Raw genomic sequence first — 21716 nt, 5'->3', positions numbered from 1 at the left:
AACTTTTCAATAAAGTGCTTAGGTTTTGTTGAGAACAACAGTAACAATAAAACAAGCCACATATTATTATATAAATTCTAAAATATTCACAGCGCCGGAACATCTGTCTTTGTGTAAGAGGGTAGTCTGATGCATTCGATTTCCTTTGGTCAAGCCTTATTATGCCACTGGAGGACAATTGTTTTTCACCAGGTGATGGCAGTGTTATCCATCCTATCTGTAATCTGTAAACCATCAGAATTACTTTTGTGCAAGCTAGATGCAAAATGAAAAGGATTTTGATGAGATGTAGTCCAGTATGAGATACTAGTCCTTGGATCATGATATGAATTTACTTGACAGCTCTTGAAAACTCTTTCTCCTTCTTGTCTCACTCTATGTATAAGATACTTCACTGCACTACAATATATTTTGTGTCACATTAGAATATGGCATCTATTAATAATACTAATGTGATGATTCTTCACATTCTTGTAAAAAAGAAAAGCAATCTTAAGAACCCTTCAGTGCCATTTAGAAACCTCGTACTGATAACCTATTGTATACATAGAGGCTGTTTCTCAAAGTGAAGGTTGCCTCCTTGAGAGTTTAGATTCTTCCAAGTGAAGTCATTCAAATAAGAGTTCTGTCGAAGCCATAATTACAGCAACAGTAACATTCATCAGCCTAATAAAACAAATAGTAACAACAATATTTCGCTGAAACATGGAACAGATTTATCTTACAACGTGCCCAAATGTAGATATTTTAAAATGCAGTTTAATATAACTTGTACCTTATTCTTATTACACTTAGAGCCTTAATTCTTAATGCATGTATGACTCATTTTCTGGCGTTCTGTACTTTCCTTTTAACTATTTACAAATTCTCTAATACAGTGATTTTAGTTTATTATTGTTGTTTTATGTTCTCTGTATATCTTTATTGGTTAAGACCCTTCCTGTGCAATTGTACCAGCGAAGCAGTCAGCTCTTTTTCATCAAGCAGCAGTTTTTAATAACCTGCAGAAGGATCGTGTTCTTGAACAGTGCAGAGGATTGCAGATGATCCTAAGAATCATTCTCCACAGGAAGTACTGAGTCCTCAGCCAGATCCTGGACATTGGAACTGTCCTTTGTCCAAATTTGGTGATAAGGCATTATGTAAATGAGGCCTTTAAGGTTCTTTCCTCGACTCTGAGGAACACCTATTATCTCCCGTGTGTATGATTATGTGAGTTTGTGCGTCTCCCGTCACCTTCATTCTCCAGGCATCGTTTCCTATCGGCCTCGTTCTCAGCCTTGCGGTGGCTTTCCAGACTCTTGTGCTGCAGTAGGGCCTTCTCCCTCTCCAGCTGCCTCAGAGTCGATTCTAGATTTTTTCTGCTGCTCACCTAAAAAATTATCAGTAAATGCTTTGTTCAGCGTGCTGCTGCCTGACGTTGTGTTCCCATAACCTCCTTTATGAGAGATGGTTGTTCACAATCTAATCCTGACTTTACATAAATCAAGTCCCAAAAGAGACTTTAATGTGGGTGTTAGAATTCAGAAAACGCTCTAAGTGATATGTCCCATTGGCATTCAACTGAAACAAGTATGGATAGTGAAAAATCATTATTCTGACTCAAATAGAAATTTTGGAAAAGCAATGAAAGTGAATGAAAATGATGGCAGTTACAAGCCCCAAGGGATAAGTGGGTCATTGCACCAGAAAATACTCAAAGTGGGACAGTGGCAAGAATATGCAAGCGATCAGACAATAACAGGTATCTGTGCTGGAGGAAAAGTGATTAGCCTACCTCTTCCTCAAGTTCTTTGGAGATTTTGTCGCAACGGCTGCTGGCAGATCTGCAAAAAAAAACAAACAAACAGAACTTTGATTATCATACTTACTCTGCTTCAATGTGAGCAGTGAGCAATCAGGAGGGCTGTCATTGCTGTACCTGTACTTGTGTTCAAGATCATCTTTGACCTGCTTCTCATTGTTCAGTTGCACCTCAAGAAGGTGGAGTTTCTTTTGCAGAGCGACAGACTGTGGAGAAAAAAATAATAATAATACAATATGTTTCTGCTGCAACAGTTCTTTAATCCTAACTGATGCAGTGAGGAGTTTCTCATTTCTTAAACAACCATTAGTTTGATAGAGAGCTTCAAGAGTGGACTGTGTTTCAATGGAAAAAGGTCAGGTGTTCTGATGAGTCCAGATTGACCCTGTTCAAGAGTGATGGGTGCATCAGATGAACTGATTATCCATCATCCTTAGTGCCAACAGTACAAGCCTGTGGGGACAGTGCTATGATCCGAACCTGAATATACTGAATGACCAGCTCAGAACATTAGTGATTTTTTCATTCCACAATGACAACACCAGAATTCATCAGGGTCAAATTGTTAAAGAGTCGTTCAGGGAACATGAGACATCACTATCACATGGCTTGACCAAACCTGAGCCCCATTGACAAAAGACTGTACTCTGTCGTCTCTTCCACCATCAATATGATAAGATTTTGGCTAAAAAATGTATGCAACTATGGATGGAAATGCATAAGCTCATCAACACAATGTCACAGCAAAGTTAAAGGTGGTTGAATAAAATATTAGTGTATCTGACTTTTTCTGACAAGGCAATGAACATATACAGCAAAGATGAAAAAACTTGCCAACAAATTTCAAAATAAATACAAAGCCAACTTTTAACCTCTACACTGACTGTCAAATATGGTGCAATTAAACAATGTTTTGATCCTATTAGGGGATTAGAAATAATAAGTACTATTTTAGTGCCGAGAGGCTGAGCCAAAGTATTACATCTGTATTAAATCTACATTGGGCCAAAAAAAAAAAAAAAAAATCAATAATTACCTTTCAGCACATTGTGATTCAAGTGGTGTGAAAGGAAAGTACACTGTTGCATCTAGTCCTTGTCAGGGTTTTCATTTTGTAGAAAATCTACCCTGCTCTGATTTTGTCAAATTTAATTTCAGACAGGTAAATTTCTTTTTTCCCCAATTCAGTGATAACTTGCTAGATAAGAGCCAAGGATGTAGAGTTGCTGAATAGAGGTGGACCGATATGGGTTTTTCTATGGCTGCTGATGATGGCAATTTTTACAAATTTGGTCAGCCGATGGTTGATATCTACAGCTGAATTTTGAGGCTGATTTTTTTTCCTTAAAGCATATTGACTGTAAAATACAATTGAAACACTCTGATAACTAAGATTTTTATGCTGCAATATAAATGAAATTATTCATACACGTACACATAGTACTCTTTTAACATTTACTGAACTTCAAGTACTGCCCACACGGGTGCCTGATCAAATATATTAGAACATTTTTACAACTGATCAAATAACAGCTTCAAAAAAATTAAGGCCGATGGCCGATAATAAAAAAAAAAAAAAATCAATACATCAGTCTACCTCTATTGCTCAATATATATCCATATATCTGACATCAGGCATTTCCATAGTGCTTACATGGGCAGAGGTAATAATTTTAGAAGTCTAAAATCCTAAAAACAATCCTAGTTTTGTAGTAATTTGCAACACTATAGGGGATGTAAAACAAAAAAAAAATCTTGATGGGTGGAAGCCTTTCCTTCAGGCTGGACTGAAGTCAAAGGAATTCCCCAGATTAGCCTTTAGTTCAGCCACTTACACTGAAAGCTGCTTAGTTAGGCCTTTGTGCTCTGAAATACTACTAAAGTACTTATAAATCAGGGATCAGAAAAACAAATCCTCTTCTGAGTCATTTCCATCATAATCTTCAGTGTCTTATGAAGCTGGAATGATTGCAATGTCAACGGCCCTGTTCTGTGCGGTCAGTCAAATTATATTTTTCTTATTCATTTCCTGTGAAGCTCACAGCGGATGGTATTACTGCAGCAGCTCAAGGTGCACCTGGTAGATACACACTGGTTATGTCGTGTGAAAAGTAAAAGTACCTACCTCTCCTTTTGAATTCTCATGAGTCACAGAGGAATTATTGGAAGCATTTAGTAACCTGAAAAGGGAAAGAAAGAAAAAAACTCAACAAAATTTAGCACAAAGTAAGGATGAAAGCTGGGAGAAGTGTTACTCTTTCTTTATGTTCTGAATATGGGAGTGTTGAGGTCGTAAATATTAAGAGACGCAGCGACAGATGACTTACTGGTCCTCTTTGAAGTAAGTAAAGCCGACGAAAGGCAACTGATTTCCAACAAAAGCCTTTGGCGTGGGGAAAGTTTCAACATCGCCTTTGTCTTCTTCAATCTCGTCAAAGTTACTGGTGTCAATGTCACTGCTCAGCTCCGGGACCACGGGGGCAACCGCTGAGGAGTAGCAAGAGGAAATAAAAGAAAGGAAACAGTGAGTGTGAATTGCTGGAAACAGGACATGCCGTTTAAACAAAAGTCTAATTCAAATACTTAATTTTATTGCATACTTTAGAACAGCTGCACTTTCAATACAAGTGCCATTTGAGCCATATAAAATGCTCAGGTGCTTGCCAAGCTGCAGTGATACTAACTGTCTCTGATGGTGTCAAAGGTCCACTGGTCGTTTCTGAAGAAAGGGTGTCGTTTAATTTCTTCCACGCCATTTCTGCCCAATCGCACCTCCCTCAAAACAAAGAAGCCGAATGAAATTTAGGTCAACGAGTAAAGCTACACTTTGATGCTCTATTAAATAGGATCAAGGTGATGTTTTTGAAGATGTAATCAGATGTGACAGGTAAATCAAACTACAGAAAATTAGATTCCAGCCAGTTTGGTTTACTTAAGTGTACTGCGTGAAAGTACATCAATATGTGCCTTTAATGTCAAGCTACTGCAGCATAAAAAAAACATGCTGTAAAAATCTGTCAACAAGAAAAACACCCTGTCAGATTCTTAACATTCATATATCTGTTGGCAGGCTGGGTTGTCAGACAAACACTCTCCATACCTGTCAGTCAGGAAGGCACAGATGATACTTTTGGCATCTTTGGAGATCTCTACATCGTCAGGGAAGTTGAGGGAATTTTTATGGTCCATGATTCTACTGTAGGTTCCCACCAGAGAGTCGGCATAAAACGGTGTGTCACCTAACAGGAAAAGCACAAAGCTAGCTAAGATTAAAAACAGCGTGGCACAGGGGCAGGGCGACCTGATATTACAAATGAGTGTATTTTCAGAAACAGTGTGTTCACTGACCAACAAGCATTTCAAAGATGAAGACCCCTACAGACCACCAGTCACACTCTCTCCCATAGTATCCATCTCCTCCCTGGGATTTTAACACCTCAGGAGAGATGTAGTCTGGAGTCCCGACCGCGGTATCACAATGCACCATGCCAGTCTGAAACATAAATACAGAGTCAATATCCTTCAGAGGCAGCGCTGGGTGAATATCAGATGAATCTGTAAACCTGTTTTAATTTCCCAAAGTACATTCTGTCATATACCACCAAACTGTAGCACAGCTGAAACAACAGCCAATGAATTATATTACTTGCTACTTGAAGTGCTATGGCGCAGTGTGCAGAGTGGACTGGGAGGAGTCTAATTAACTGCACATACAAAGAAAACACTTAAAGTAAATAGTGTGTGATCAGTTGTTTCATTATAAACCATATTTGCAATGTTACGATCATAGTTAAAATATGTTTATGTAGGTATGTATGTAAGGACATGATCCCACTATAGTCAAGAAAGACAGGTTCAAGGTTCAGAGAAATGATTAATACACTGGATTCAAAGTCTATGTCACACTTTGAGCATTTGAGGTAAGTTTATGGTGTTTTTAGACAAGAAAGCAATGTTCTTACTATGATCCAGTTTGTACAGTAACAGTTGTTTGCATTCTACGACTGTTGCATGCATGCCATTTACTTCATATGTTGTATCATTTTGTGAGGCCAAGAAAACCCTACATTAACAAGTGGTGCCAGGCACAACAAACCCCACCTCTCGCACGTATTGTAGCTCATTTTGGCATCGATCCAGCTGATGTCATCATGTCTATGCATGTGCTGATGTCAGCATATCAATTTCCTCTATATATGTGCCAAGTTTGAAGTAAATTGAAATAAAGCTAATGTTTTTATAGACATCTGAAAATTTGCACATTATAAGCACATAGAAAAAAAAAAAAAGATTGTAAAAATTCATAAAAATTTTCAACGTTGACCTACTGTTCCCAAAATTTAATCAGATCTATTCTGGGTCACTGGCAATCTATGAACCCAATTTGGTATGAATTCAACCAATAGTTTGCTGCTAGAGTGTTAACAAAAAAAGAAACAAACAAACTGAACCAAAAACAATATCCCTTGCCTCCCCTTCGGGCTGGCAGGGTTATAAATGCCTTCAATATACATGATGGAATTCAAGTATTTTTACTTTCTATTTACTTTGGCTTCCTCCCACCGTCCCAAGACATGGGCCTTAATAGGTTGACTGGTCAGTCTAAATGGCCCATAGGTATGAATGTAAGAGTGACTCATTTGATTGAACAGCTCCTTTTGTTGTCCAGCCTTTGTACATTCTGACTTTTTTCTTTTTTTGAATGGTTGTTTGTCTGTCAGCCCTGCGGCAACCTGGTGACATGCCCAGGGTGTATGCCACCCTTGCATGATGGTAGCTGAGATAGGCTCCAGCACTCCAGTGACTCTCCCAAGGATTAAGTGGGGAATGCATTAATGGATTAATATTCTCTGTGTACTCCTCAAAGCCTAATAAGATACAAACCCGTATTTTAAAAATTATATACAATATTTTGACACTAAAAAATACTGCCCTTCACTTCTCAGAACAGCCTCCACTTTTGTTTCACCTATTTACTCTGGCTTTAAATACAAGTGTGTGACTTATTTTATTATCCTCTGGTTGTGTTTTAAGATACTATTTATCCTATTATTATGTATCTATTTTTTTAATCAGTTTTAGTATATCTTATATATCTCTTTATTTTGACCATATCTTGTATTTTTATCTATATCTTTGTACAGCACTTTGGACACTTTGCATTGTTGTAAGCATGCTACATAAATAAACTTGACCTTGTTTCATCACTAATACATATTCATTTGCATCATATTCTCAGAAAGGCACCACATTCTCTCTCACCGTGTCCATCTTCATGCATGTGCCAAAGTCGGCCAGTTTCAGGTGTCCATGTCTGTCCAGCAGCATGTTATCAGGCTTAACGTCTCTGTGGATGAAACCCATGGAGTGAATGGCGTCCAGAGCCATCACCACCTCTGCTGTGTAGAACTTGGCCCATTTCTCTGGCACATCATAAGTGCTGGTGAGGTTGACCAGGTCACCTCCTGGCATGTACTCCATCACCATGTAGAGGTAGTGCTCATCTTGGAAGGCACAGCATAACTGAAGAAATGACCAGAGTGCAGTATTTAAAACACATGTACATGAATATGTCATATGAGCTGTACGTGTCATGAGAATGTTAATACTAAGGTACAAACCACTGGGTACACAAGGTCTTTGGTTTTTCAGCATAAGGACTAACAGAGGTCTAATGTGTACTGTGGCTATGGAGGGAATTTTAAAAATATATATATAATCTTGATGGCAATACCAAGATCATTTGAGCTTGATATTTACATTTTATAAAGCTAAAACCTGCAACTGTAAGGTTAGGGTCTCCTATAAAATACTACACAGCTGCATTATCAGTATTCTGGGAGACATTAGGATAACATCTGTCTTTTTAAACTTTTCAACCACCCGTCTTTTAAATTGCCTCTTGTGAGTGCTTCAGCTTCATTGAAATGCATTATACCTCAACTCTGCCATCCCTTAAAAGACAATCAGGAAAGCACTCTCTTTAGATGCAGACATAATTGAAAGTGAAGAGAGAGAATCTCATAACATAACATAGCATATTACATAATATCAGGTATTGCAGCAGAAAAACACCAAAACATCAAAGGCAAAACAGCAAACAAGTTAGGTACTTGTTTCTGTTGGGAGCACAATTTTAAAAAATCTTTGAAAATATTACAAGTACATCACAATAAATACTTGTATGCCATACCTGCACCACCCAGGGACTGTTGGCAAAGGCCATGATGTCCCGTTCTTCCCAGAAAAAGGCAGAATCTGAACGTTTGATCATCTCAAACTTGCTCAGCAGCTTCATGGCATAGACCTTCTGAGAGGCTTTATGTCGGACCTGATGGTGATAATGGTTACCAAGGGAGAAAGAAACTGTGATCAGGGGGTAAATAACTTAAAGCAAATCTGATACTTGGCTTGACTTGATTAAACTTAATTTTTTTTTGTATTCTATATTGAACAATACATGTAAATTCTTATATTCAACATTTTAACCACGTGCACAGTACTGTGTAAAAGTCCAAGGCCAACATTAGCTCTGTTGGTTTAGTAAAGTTCTAATGACCACACGTGCATTTCTCAGTTTCTGTATTAAGATACAATCTGTAGAAAGTAATGTTTCAGGGGAAAAAAAGACAACTGTAACCCACAATGGTAGTTTTCAGTGTGACCTCGCTTTGCATTTACCATGTCTTTAACCCTTTTGTTCAGACAATATGACATTTATTCCATTAATTTTCTCATGTTTTATACCAGGTTTCATTCAACACGTCAGATGTTTCTAACTGTTTGTGTTGCTTCTTGTCATGGGGTCAGAGGTCACACTAAGAGGCTTTAACCTTTAGCACCCATTTAGTTCAGTTTTTTGTGTGTCTTTACAGGGTTGTGTACATATTCTCTGAATTTTCCGTTTTATCTGAAGAAAAGAGAATGAGGAATAAATATGTATACTCATTTCAACCCTGCAAAATCAACAAACCTAGAGGTGTCCTAAGACTTTTGTACAGTACTGCAGATCAGTTGAAAAGAACAATACAAGTATATCATATTGCCTCACCATGTACTTTTAAAGGAAACTAAAACAGGAATAAGCAGTGTATTAGCATTAGTACTACTTAAAAGGAGTGACTTTTTTTTTTTAATGGAATTATGCATTTTAAAACATTTCCTTGGGGTTTACAAAAACTGTAAATGCTCTGCTTGGTTCTGAATTCTTCATTAATTAAAATCCACAGGTGCATCTTCAACCCTGTTTCTGAGTAACGACACCAGAAAGGTCATTTTGAGCGCTGGCCCTTTAAATGCATGAGCCACTACATGCCCCACCCCCTCCAGGTTGTTGGCTGTGTTGCTCTGTCCTGTTCAGCCAACAGCTGAACATTTTAGGTAATCGGCTCAAAGTTTGGACATATTTTCAGTATGGACTACAACCGCTGCTGCTGACAAACAATTATGGCATACATGGAGAAATGTTCAACGGAAATCTTAACCTTATATGTGCAAATGTCGTGACGTAACTAGTTATAGACATAACAAATTAATCAGGAATTAAAACAGGTTGTAGAAATCCACTTGATTTTGGCCAAAATGAATATAAAAATAGCTTTGCAGCCCCTGGAGGGTTCATATTCAAACTTTTTGAACTACTGGGATCCAAATAAACAAATAAATGTACCGAAGACTAATAAAAGTGGGTTTAGCAAAATATGACCCCTTTAAAGAAAAAAAAAAGTAACTCAAGCCTAGGACTCTATTCAGGTAACAAGTATTACTCACCAGTTGAACCTCACCAAATGCCCCTCGACCGATGACTTTAACTCTGTCAAAGTCTTCAGACTTCATCTGGAGGTTCCGTACTTGTCCTATGACTTTCTCATCTGAGGTCAGAATTTATAACGGCAGAGAAGAATCAAGTAGACATTAAAAAGCGTTGTGATTGTAACACCTAAATAATGGTTTCTTTTCTCAGTGACACACAAAAACTACTTACATCTGTGTAAGAAGGTTTCAATGTTTTTGTTTTTACGTAGTGCTGGATAATCTAAGTCAAGGACCAGGGCGTTTATGGAATCCTGTGAAGAAAGACAACAAAGAACAATCCATCAGAGGAGCAAAACATCAGCAGGTTTACACATCTTATTAAAACAATGAATAGTGACTCATCTCTGTTATATAAAAACAATATGATGACAGTGGAGAAAATACATTATATGTCAGATCGCACTACAGACGCAAACTGAAATTGACCTGGAACTAAACCCCAAGCACATGACTGTTAAAGACACAGCTGTTAATGAAACCTGTGATAACAAAACAGAACTTGACACAGTGTATATATGTCAGTGGGTGTTGATCATAAAAATTAATGACCTACTGTATCTCACTGTGTTTGTTTTCCTTCCATTAGCATTCAGTGGCACATAAGAGGACTGTGACTCATAAGAAGTAAGTATTAATAATCAGACTTTACATGACATTAACAGAATTATTTATTCTGCAGATTTAATACTTCCACAGTAGAGGGGAATGTGTCATTATGACACCAACTACAGTACTGTTAATACAGTGCTGTGTAAAGAACTATATTTCATACTAAGCAAAACCATCATTTTCATTGGAACTTTAGTATCCAAATATTTTCACCCTGACACAAAACACTTATATGTACAGTCTGAGATTTCTTTTTTTGCTTGAGGCAAAGACTCATTTTCTCCGTATGCAGCTGCCTACTGGATTCTGTCTGTGACGTTAATCATCTGACCTGATGAATGAACACTGACTGATAAGATGAATCAGTCACACAATATGTAACCACTGGTGAAGAAAAACATGTAGCACAATTTGTGATTTTATTAATATGTATCGTGTGTATGCACAGACAGTGGTGATGATGTAAACAGTGTGGGTGTGTGTATATAAAAACCATCTCTAAATGGACTGAGATGTTCTGTTATCCTTCCAGTATGTGTGTGGTTCCATACAGTATATATGCACACAGCAAAAGGTAAATCTACAAAGCTAACTGTAAATGTTTTGTGACACCAGACCTTACATAAAGATCTCTGTAAATCAAGTCTAAGTGTTGCCATAGATGGTGTTACACTGCAGAGTGCACAGTGTGTATGTGTGTGTGTGTGTGTCACAGCAGCTCAAACAGGAACTAGTTGGGCTGGGAACTGTAGCAGCATGATGACTGGGAATAAGATGATGATTTGCAACATTCAGTCACTGCATAATGGACTTAGCTTGACCCAGAGAAAAGTAGGGAAACCATTAAATAAGCAAAAGACCCTAATCGTTACAGTGTGTAACATGGAGAAACTCATCTATCAACGTTTGTCAGCCATGCATTCCTCAACTGTCAATGAGGAGCTGTTTGACACAGAACTAAACATGCAGTCGCTCTTTTTTTTTAAGCTCATCATTTTCTTTTAATTCTTCAACTCTAACTACACAGGATGGTGTACAGTCTGTTTCATGTTTCCGTCACATCTTCTCTGCCTTTCTCACGTATCTTTTGCCCTTTTTCTGCTGCTCCGTCTTATCTGCCACACGTCCGGATCTCTCCATCGTTCTCCGCTCGGCTGCAGTCAGTCTGGAGCGAGCTGCTCTCTCCGTTTCATCATCTCAACTACACTTCCCCATTAAAGGACTGACCTCACACAAAACTGCTATTTAAGGGAAAAAATACACACTCTGGGGGGTGGGGAGGTTGCCGAGTGCGTGTGCATGTACACATACGCGCACAAACGCACGAGGATCTCCCAACATGCACAGCAATACAGGAAGCGATCCACCCCACCCCTGAGCTGGCAGATAATTTCACTGTGTCATGAAGCCAGTCCCTGTGTGCAAGTCATTTCCTCTGAGGCAGCATTCTCAGCTACTGCTGCTCTGCATTGTCTGCCAAAAGCAAAAAAAAAATACACATGCACGACAGCTACAGGTATGACTGCGTACAATGAATCACATGCATGCAAGCTGTGGGCACTTACAGCATTTACTGGCTCAAACCACACAATAAGTGCAAAGCAATGATGTGGATAGGTTTTCCTGAAATAAAAAAAAAAAAAAAAAAAAAAAAATTCAGGCTGCTGTGGAGACTCTGTTATCATAACACTACGGTCATGTCAACCCAGAACACTCATCACATGTTTCTATTTCCTAAGGATTTATTATATTATTAGCTCCGTCAAAGAGGTTATGATGTTTTACAAGCACTGGTTTGTTTGTGTGAGTTCATAATGACAAATTAAAATGTTACCATTCCAGGCCAAAGGTCAATAATTGCAAGGAAAAATTCAAAAACTTCAATTTGTTGATAACATGAAGTGAAATGAAAGAAAGAATCAAATCCAAAATTAATCTGATTTGATTCCAATTTTCCACATATGTGTATAATGTCAAGATCCAGTGCCACAAAAGGGTTGATATTGAAAGATCAAAGGTCAAGGTCACAGGAGAAGGTGATAAAAATCAAATGAAGATTTTCAAAGATTGTTCAAATTTTAAATGGTTGCATATGGGAATTGAGCATAAAAGGTTATGGTTATGAATTAGTCTTGCCTCCATGATTGCAGATGGTATGATCATATGTAGAATTTAACTGAATCTGAGTGCTTTTTTAGTCTAAAAATTGTATTTCTGTAGTCTGAGTCAAAACATTAGCTTTATGATAAGTATGTTATGAGATTCACCATATCACTTATTAATTTACTTTCACTTAAAAAAAGACTCAGTTGTTAATCTACGATGTAGGTTGTTAAAATCTATCAAACATTTCCTGCAAATTTTTCATCAAAGCAGAGTAAGCTTCAGGAACATATTTTCAAAAACATGCTCTGTATACAGTAGGTCTAATACCACTGAGAAATGCAACATCCTTAATGTAAACCGTGCATGGATTAGGCACTACATGCCTAAAATTTATGTCTGTGGATCTGTTCTTTGGTTTGTTTATTGCTGTTCTAATGTATGCTCATGTTTTCACAGCAACTTCTATCCAAACCTCAGCAGCTCTGCTTACAACCACTGAACAGATGAAATCACATAAAATGAAAACTGCCAAACTGTCTGCATGGCTTATTTCTATGATGCAAATAAACAAACCACAAACCACAACATTGTCATTAGGCCTCTTGAAGTGAGGTTACAAGGGCTGCGGCTTTCTCAGTTATAAAAACACATCTATTTGTGTTTTGGTGCTGCGATCATAGCCAAGACGTTTAGTTTGGTTGCAGAGACAGAGCAGGCAGACTCAGTTTTGACAAGGTCACATGTCTGCTACCTCAGGTGTGTCCGGTTTTAAGTTTAATGTAATGCATGCAACACCTGAACAATGCACTTCTAAAAGCACAGAGATCGAATGTCACTGAACAGTTGAGTTTGAGGCAAAAGGTCACCATGCATCACAAACATCCATCAATAATCTATCATGTGAATCTTTTGAGGATGTAAGGTTGGAAGAGAAAATGACGATGTATGTGTGGTAAAACTAATTAAAAACAGTAAAGCAACACGACAGAGATTAAGAGCCAATTAGGGCTGTGTCCCGAAGTGTTCACAATAATCTAAGGGAGAGGGGTTTAGTTTCACAGATTTCCAACTTTGGACATGAAAAAGATGACAACAGTGGTTCGTTGACAGTTGCCACGAGAAATACAAAGTAAACAGTCTGTTGCAATGCTTGGACTCACTACAGGCATGCAGCAAACATTCTTTATCTACAAACTGGACCTCATAGTGACATTATATTCTTTCCTTCATCATTTTAACATCTTTCCATTAAACAATATCAATGTAATGTAGAGGAAGGATAAATAAATAGATACATAATGCCTTGGTGACAGTGAAATGCTGCAGCAGCAGCAGCTCTGCACAGTCAAATTATACCAGTAGGTCTTTACGAGACAGAAGTGGGTTTTCTTTTAAATGAAACCACACTCATTTGAGTCATCTGGAAGGCGACACAGGAAAGGGGCAGCCAGAGTAGCAAATAAGAGGATGCAAGCCAGGCCTGGATTTGGAAATAAACAAAAACCTTTTTCTTGTGATGATAGGAGAATGTTACGCCTCTGAAAATGGTTGGCATCCCTAGGAAGCTCCTTATTTAACCACATTTACAGGCACTTTAAGACACCACAATTTGCAGAGCGTGCGTAGGTCATACATAATAAGCCGTTTAGTGCATTGGAGGTGCACAAGAGAAATGGCTGGCCGCAGCTCTTCCAATTTGCTTCCATTAGTGTTACTGTAAAAAATGCCAACAGGACTCTGGAGGACATTTCTCAGCTGCTCCAGCTAAGCGGCTATTTATAAATATTAAATAACTGACACGTGTCAGGGGAAATGTAAAGTTGGATCGGCATATTAAAACTTTAATGCATCTGACATATCTGGACCTGCTCCAGACGGACACTGATCTACAGATTCCTCACTGACTTCTCTTACATCAAAGGAAATGTCTTTTTAGTTGTAATGGATCTATAATTACAAAATGCAGTATCGGTTCCTATAGGGTGGGATGATATACAAAGCACTACAGTAACAGGCTCAGAATAATGTCTTCCTGAGCTGATATAAGTGTCTTTCCAGTAAGGCTTATCAGTGAGACTTGTTACGTATCTATTAGATAGCACTTCAGCATTTTATCTTTGCTATACTGTAATCTAGCCAATGGGTTATGGCTGGTTGCTTAGCAACTCCTGCAAAAAACAAAGAGTTGAAACCAGTTGGAGCTACAGAGAAACAGCAGGCAGGAGTTTTATAAGCACTGTTTTAGCACATTCTATTTTTTCCATGTTATTTACCCAACCTGCTGCTGACATTACAGAGATGTTCGTCTCCTTCTGTCTGCTTCCACTCTTTATCACCCAATAAAAAGCCACGTGGACCCATCAGTCAGGAATGCTTTATTGTTAACCTGAAAGGACATAAACACAGAGGAACAACCCAACTATTCAAAAAGACTCCCTACTCCATTTGGAGTATTTTCCCCCCAAAAGAAAGAAAAAAAACTGCTTCCTGCCCTCCTACCCATCACATCACTAGGCATTTGGAACAGAAAACAAGCAGAACCGCTCTGGGCTTTAAAAGGATTGAGCAGAAACTTCATGTTTTGATTGAATTCCAGCCGTTTTAAAAATAGTTGTCGGGATAAACGGTGGGCCGGGCAGAGCTAAGGGACCTTTGCCAGGCAGGGCCCCTAAACTCTCCAAGAAAGACACAACAGCAGGAATTCTGCAGAGGCTCACAAATAGCACAGCCAATGTCTCCGCGGGGAATAATAAGAGCATGTCTTACTTTTGCATTTGACAGATTTCTGTCCCATGATCCTGTGCCCTATGGATTGTTGGCACCCGTGCTTTATTATTATGAAGCATAAAGAGGAATGTGCCAAGAAAAAAAAGCAAAGGACAGCATGTACATATGGTCCTGCCATGTGTTAACCTTAAACTCAGATTTCTAAATGCACATAATAATCCTTCTCTTACTAAAAAAAAAATTACATAATAAAGTAGGAATAATTATTACAGTGTCCCAGTGTAGTCAGCTCCAGCCCACACAGTTTCTGCCACAATAACTGTTCATCTTTAATTATTCTGTTATTTTGTGTCTGTATCCTTCTATTTTTAAGCCAGTAAGGAGAACTCTGTCCCCTGTATTTAACACATACAGTAGTAGGCCAGCTTGCAATAAAAAGCTAATAACACTTAAATGATGTCATTATGCTTGTTGTCAGCGGAAAGTTTCAGTTTCACTGTCGTTTAATCCTCTTGGCATGAACGGTTACATTTGTACATTACAATTCTGAGCACTGGCACAAAATCTGCCACTTCTAAACACTAAAGCACTGTTGAACTCCACCACGGACACACAAACACTCTTGTTTTGGTTTGTTAAAGGAAATGAAAGATGTATGAACTCACTGACAATCCATAGCTGGTTGGTAATGTGTTGTATTGTTGCTGCTAGCTGCACACAATGCACCTTGTGTGTTGCTAAGATCAAGTGAATAATGTGTTTGCTTGTGAATGCAAATGTTAGTCCAGGAGCACCCAAGCCTGCACATATGTATGTGTGTGTGCGTGAGAAAGAGTGTGCGCATGTGCGTGGGAGGTTTTGTTTCAGCAGCAGGTTGTGATGGAATGATAACACCGAGGCCAGATGGATGGAGCATTACGCGTGGGAGCCTCCGGTTCTCTGCTCTGCTCACTCACCCTCATTTAAAACTAAAAATACTCTAAGACTCAGGTAGCAATGTCTTCAAGTCTCACTCGACAACCGGAAGATTTTTCACATCAGACCAACAACAGGCACAATGCAAGAAGACTGTCAACTGTAGTGCACTTTGCAAGAATTGCTTCAAGTCCCTTTCACTTTTAATCAGCGTGGGAAGTGAAAGTTCTTGAAAAGTCAAATCTTCCATCACAGCTGTTACATCCCCAAGCCATGCAAAAAAGAAGAGTGAATACTTCATTATGAGCCTTGGGCCTGCAAGATGGTGCATTAGTCAGTGCTGTGTGCACAGTCACATTATCCACATCTTTATGTCTAGACGAGGAGATCCACCAGAGCTTAAGACAAATCTCAGGGTGTATACATTTCTTTTGACATGAGAACCATATAGACCTGCAAACACATCAAGATGTCCACTCTATTCCAGTCCAAATGTCACTTTAACATCACAGATGACATTTACAGCAGTTTATTTGAGGTTCTGTTGTACAACCAGGCAGGCAGTGGCAAAAATTCCAATTTTGCCACCTTCTGTAGTACTCTCTGTAATACTAGTAGTCTTTCAGCACAGTATGTCTGTATTTATGTGTGTGAGGAGGTGTATGTGTGTGCCTCCTTTTCCTGGACTTTGATTTCTAATCTGTTTTTAATGGTTTAATGGGACTGTTTTACAACAGGGTGACTTTTATCTTTAAAAACAAAATTTGAATAATGTAGAGCAGAGCAGGGTTCAGAACCATAAATACATTTATGGTTCAGACTGAATTACTTAGATAGTGTTGAGTATCCAACCTCGCATGGTATTATTCGATATGACATTTTAGCAGCTTTCGTACTTTATTAGTATGTTAAGGTACAACTTTAACTTAAAGTTTAAGTTGTGGTAAAGTGGTTTATATTTTATGTCGTAAAGGAACTGGTATTGAAGCAGAGGCATTAGTACGGAATATTATTTAACAATATCCATCCCTAATGAAGTCTAACCTGCCTTTAAAAATGAAAGTGAAACTCAATGTCTCAAGGTAAACGTGTGTGCAGACATGAACATGACACATTCTGTGAAAGTGCAGTTAAGGACTATTTTCACAATTAATCAGTTAACTGTTCCACCTTGCAAGATTATGTAAATTAGCCTTTTTCATTAAATCAGTTATCCAAAATGTAGAAATACAGTGGTATGTTTGTAATATACTGTATGTTTATCTGGCGGTTAGAGTAGTCCTTAACCAAACCGAGGGTGAAGGACAGGTGTTCTGTATTGTACAGAATGTAAAGCTCCTTGAGGCAGATGTTTGATGCCGGGCTTTATATATTAAACTGACTTGACTGTACAGTTTACTCTCAGAGAACAGAAAATAGTGTCAAACTTTATGACATCAAATCATACTAAAAATGAATTAAAATAATAAGTCATTGTTGCAGATTTATTTTTGTTTTTTATCACCTAATTATTCCATTATAAATTAACACTCACCTGTGCTAATAACAGGCATGTACAATATGGAGCAGAAAAAGGAAAAGATATGAATTGAGATGGGAACAGTCCAAAGTCCATCCTAAGACTAAGGCCATATCTACACGAAATGGCATCTTTTCCTATACAATCTTTTTCTTTGTCATTTTCAAGTGTTCCGTAAACACACAGTTGTTTCAGAAAATATCTGCGTCCACACAAAACCACTGAAAACAATGTAGTACAAATGCCAGGCCTGTGTGTGGCGTTGTAATGCTCTTGCAAAAAACAGAGACGAAGACGTGGAGCATGTGCATAAAGCTTGCTTGGTTCTACCGGGTCTGATCCAATTACCTCCTGGTTGCCCCTTTCCACAGTAAATCTGAGAGCATGTAGTGAATATTGTTAGCTATGATTTTTTGTTGCTTATTGTAATGATAGAGTAGCCAAAGATTTTGATTCAGTATTTCCAATAAGCTCAATAGTTGTTGTAGCACAAGCACTCTGTAGTCCACCATTGTTGTTGCTGTTGTTGTTGTGAAGCGGTGTCTTGCAGCTGGGGTGAAAGGTTAGAGAGGTGGAACTATGACATCATCATTTTAGGAAACTTGCGGTTTGGTCGCACAGACAAAGACATGAAATCAGTGTTTTTAAATTTATCCACTCTGGGACCTGGTTTCAAAAAGTTGCGGTTTCAGTGACTGAAAATGCCGGTTTCGTGTGAATGAAAGGCCTATCCGATACATGTTTGCAGATACGACCAAAACGTCTTCGTATGGACAGGGCCTAAATATCTGTCACAGGATATTGTACTTTTTCCTTTTACCTCCATTTTACTAAACCCTTCACGTCAACTGAACTTATATGACTGAAATACACTGTGACGTTTTAAGGCTACTCAGGGCTTTCTCATTGGGAAAACGAAGGGTCTTCTTCACTCAAGTGAAGCAAAATCCAAAAAAAGGCCATAGAAAAGCCTGACTGTCTCTCCAGAGGAGGTGTGGAGCGGGGAGACTGGCTTGTTTTGCAAAAAAAGAAAGAAAAAAAAATTGGCTGGGGCCACCGTCCCCAGTGCCTTATAAGGCAGTGTTTCTATCCAGCTAGCACATTGAAGCCGGGACTGCTGCTGCTGCTTGCCTGAGAGCAACTCAAATGCACTCTAGAGACAGACCGGACACTAAGGTTGACTATCAGGGAAAAAGACAGAGAACAAGACACATGGGGGTTATCCCCTCCTCCTTTAAGAGCTACACTATGAAAGGAAGAAGTTCCTGCATGGATGGGTAGGGGTGGGAGGCAATAAGATAAGAGCAATGGACAGGAACAGGGAAGCTGGAGAAATGGGGAGACATGAGATGCTAGGAAAAGCCTTAAAAACATTAGATCAGTGTTGAGTGGATGAAACAGGCAGAAGGAAAGAACAGTGGAAATGTGTAAAAGAAGATTAGAGAGAAATGAGCAGAGAAAAAGTGGTCTATGCATGCAGAGGAAACACTAAAGTCTGTTTTACATAATGCTGAATAAGGAAAGCATCACTGGGAACAAATATAGAGAGATACCCAGAAATACCCCTAGAGATGATCTGGAAGACATCACACTAATGTTTGACTATCCTTTTTCTCACATCGTTCACACTTAAGTACCATGCACAAAGTTATCAGAGTGTACCAGGTTTGCAGCTGAATCAAGAGGCATTAGGCTCCAGCTAAAATACCTGAAGTGTGTTTAACAAGCCTGAAAGGAGGGGCTGGCTGCAGAGCCAGGGAGAAGAGATAAGGCTAAAAAGTGAAAGGAGAAAGTGCAGTCATTGGCAGGGACTTTGAGCCCCATATATAGCTGCCAACTATTTACTCAGTGAGGTCATTTCCTTTAGGACAGCAGAAAGGCAACTCACAATCAACTGTCCGTATTTATTTTATCTAAAAACATGCCCTTTCTTTTGCATGCCCTCAACAATCACTCCTTGTGCTCTGAGCTGCCAAGTAAGTCCAGTCCTCCAGTCAGTCAGCAGTGGTGTGCTGCACAATAATGATCAGAGCACTTTGCACTGGGAGAGGGGGCTGCTGAGACTTCAGGTCAGATTTGAGCCAATACTGATAAAAGCAACACAGTGATTTACAGTTTTTGTGTCTTAAAGTACCATTTGTGGGACTTTTACTGGCTGTTATAAGTTGTTTAGAAGTGAGTGTGGCATTATAAATTGTGGAATCCTGACTCCCTAATTTTTAAATGACTGAGCACAACAATATAAGCCAACTTAGATCTGGTCATCTCTCTCTATAAAACAAAGATGAAAGAGTCCACTTGACAGATGCTGCAGATTCCTCCTGATCAGGTTTGTATATCTTCAGGCCCACACCTCCTTGGTCAACTCTACCTAAGCCAATTTTTTAAAGGAGGCAACATTTAGTATTGGAGTAACACTTCCAGTTAGCTGCTCCTGCCCTTTTTTCTCCGTCATGCTGTTGCTGTGCCATAATAGCAGGAGATTTGTGATTCATTGTTTACTGAATATGAGCCTGTGAGTAATTATCATGGCACCAAAAGTATGTACGATTATATTCCACCTGCAAAAAAGGAAATTTCTGAAAGCTTACTGTGTGCGTGAGTGTGTGGTAAAATCCCATCACAAGCAGCAAAACTTCTTGATCCCAGCGACAGCACCAGGGCTGCTAAAAATGGAAAACTGAAGCTTGTTCTCTCCTACGCATGCTTCCCACTCAACTTTTGTCTCAAACACTCAACACTTCTATCTCTACAGCTCATGTGCAGGAAGTAAACACCACCTGTGTTCAAATAAGTATTCCACTAAATGTTTAAAAAGGAAGTGGGAATAGACAGGAATTGCCTCAAGTAGTGTGCCAGGGGGAAAAGTAGAGGGTATGTACAGGGGGCCCCCAAGCTAGATGGGGCCCATTAAAAGGGGTGAGGTGTTGCTTTTAAAGATAGAATAGACAGTGTGTTTGCCCTATGTCAGATCCAGTTCAGTGGCCCAAAAATGTAAAAGCCACCCCTACAGCAGATGTAACTGTACTTAATGTTAGCAAAGTCAGACAAAGTGGCTCTGAATGACAAGTAGAAAAAGAGCTTCAAAATATATAGGGGTGCAAATAAGACTGAACATCTGATGTGACTGGATTTATTTCAAGGATTGGTTTGTTGAATTTCATCAGAGAAAATAGTGTAGGGCTGTAGTTTTAGAGACCCTTTTCATATTCTATCTGAATGGCATGAAGGATTCTTTTTAGAAAACACTCAATGCGTTATGCAACTTTAGACTGAACACTTGACAAATGCATCCAATAGGGGACAATCATGTACTACTTTAGTCAGGGGTTTCCCTCCCGTTTTAACGCTCAGCTTCAGCACCAAAGCCAAATTAATGTAAAATTAGTGTGGAGAGCATCAAAAAGAATTAAATACATTTTGTATGTAATGTAATGACTGTCTGTTTTCAATATTTCTGGATTATTTGCTAAATGTTGGAACGTGTGTAACAACAAAAAAATAATCAAAAATAATGCTATACTTCATATTTTAAAATGTCCTTATAGAAGGACTGACACACTCTACAGCCACATAAATACATCTTCCCCAAACTTATGAGAAAATACCAGAACCCAAAAAGCAAAAACCCAAACATTTAACTGCCTTTCTGTTTCCAGTCTTGGCATCACTTTTGTCTGTATGCTTTTGAAATGTCACATGTTGTTGTCAGATTGCAGCGCCAGAGGAAACTTCACACACTCTTATCCTACTCTGACTAGTTTGGACAGTTATTGCTTAATACCCATTAAAAACAATGATTCATCCTCAGATACATACTTGGGAGTCATCATCACTTTGTGGTGATTAATAGATTTTATGTAACATCTATAAAACTTTATTTGTCAATCCATACTTGAGATTCAGGGTTATGTTTAAAGTCAAATCAAAACAAAGTGCTGATTATTTGTAGATACTCCGGGCCATGTTAACACAAGTAATTTCACCTAAAAAAAAAAAAAAAAAAAAAAAAACATTTTCCTGTGCAGACTAGGTGAGTGGGTCTTGTGTGGAGTGGGAGGACTATCCTGGTTTGGTGGGCCCAACTGTTATTTTACCCAAGCGGGAGTTTTAGCCGGAAATACTAGTCTCCACAAACACACTACAAACACAAGTGGGACATGCACATTCTCCACTGGTTAATCCTAATCTCTAGACACGCTTCACAGAGCCCCAAACTGC

The 21716-nt window shown here is 38.7% G+C and overlaps 1 protein-coding gene across 5 annotated transcripts in view; it reads right to left on the bottom strand.

Moving 5' to 3' along the window:
* Positions 1–21716, bottom strand: part of rock2a (rho-associated, coiled-coil containing protein kinase 2a) — a 35736-nt gene that overhangs the window by 12783 nt on the left and 1237 nt on the right. For all 5 annotated transcript variants that reach the window (XM_030127411.1, XM_030127413.1, XM_030127412.1 and 2 more), the window contains exons 2-13: positions 9789–9870; positions 9575–9675; positions 7998–8135; positions 7067–7327; positions 5153–5297; positions 4905–5043; positions 4489–4580; positions 4132–4291; positions 3930–3984; positions 1922–2010; positions 1778–1826; positions 1237–1372 (exon numbers count right to left, since the gene is read on the bottom strand). In XM_030127411.1, the coding sequence (XP_029983271.1) occupies positions 1237–1372; positions 1778–1826; positions 1922–2010; positions 3930–3984; positions 4132–4291; positions 4489–4580; positions 4905–5043; positions 5153–5297; positions 7067–7327; positions 7998–8135; positions 9575–9675; positions 9789–9870 (1447 nt within the window). The remainder of the gene's footprint in view (positions 1–1236; positions 1373–1777; positions 1827–1921; positions 2011–3929; positions 3985–4131; positions 4292–4488; positions 4581–4904; positions 5044–5152; positions 5298–7066; positions 7328–7997; positions 8136–9574; positions 9676–9788; positions 9871–21716) is intronic.

This window comes from Sphaeramia orbicularis, chromosome 22 (assembly GCF_902148855.1).
Source record: "Sphaeramia orbicularis chromosome 22, fSphaOr1.1, whole genome shotgun sequence".
NCBI lineage: Eukaryota > Metazoa > Chordata > Actinopteri > Kurtiformes > Apogonidae > Sphaeramia > Sphaeramia orbicularis.
This window is presented reverse-complemented; position numbering and strand designations above follow the sequence as displayed.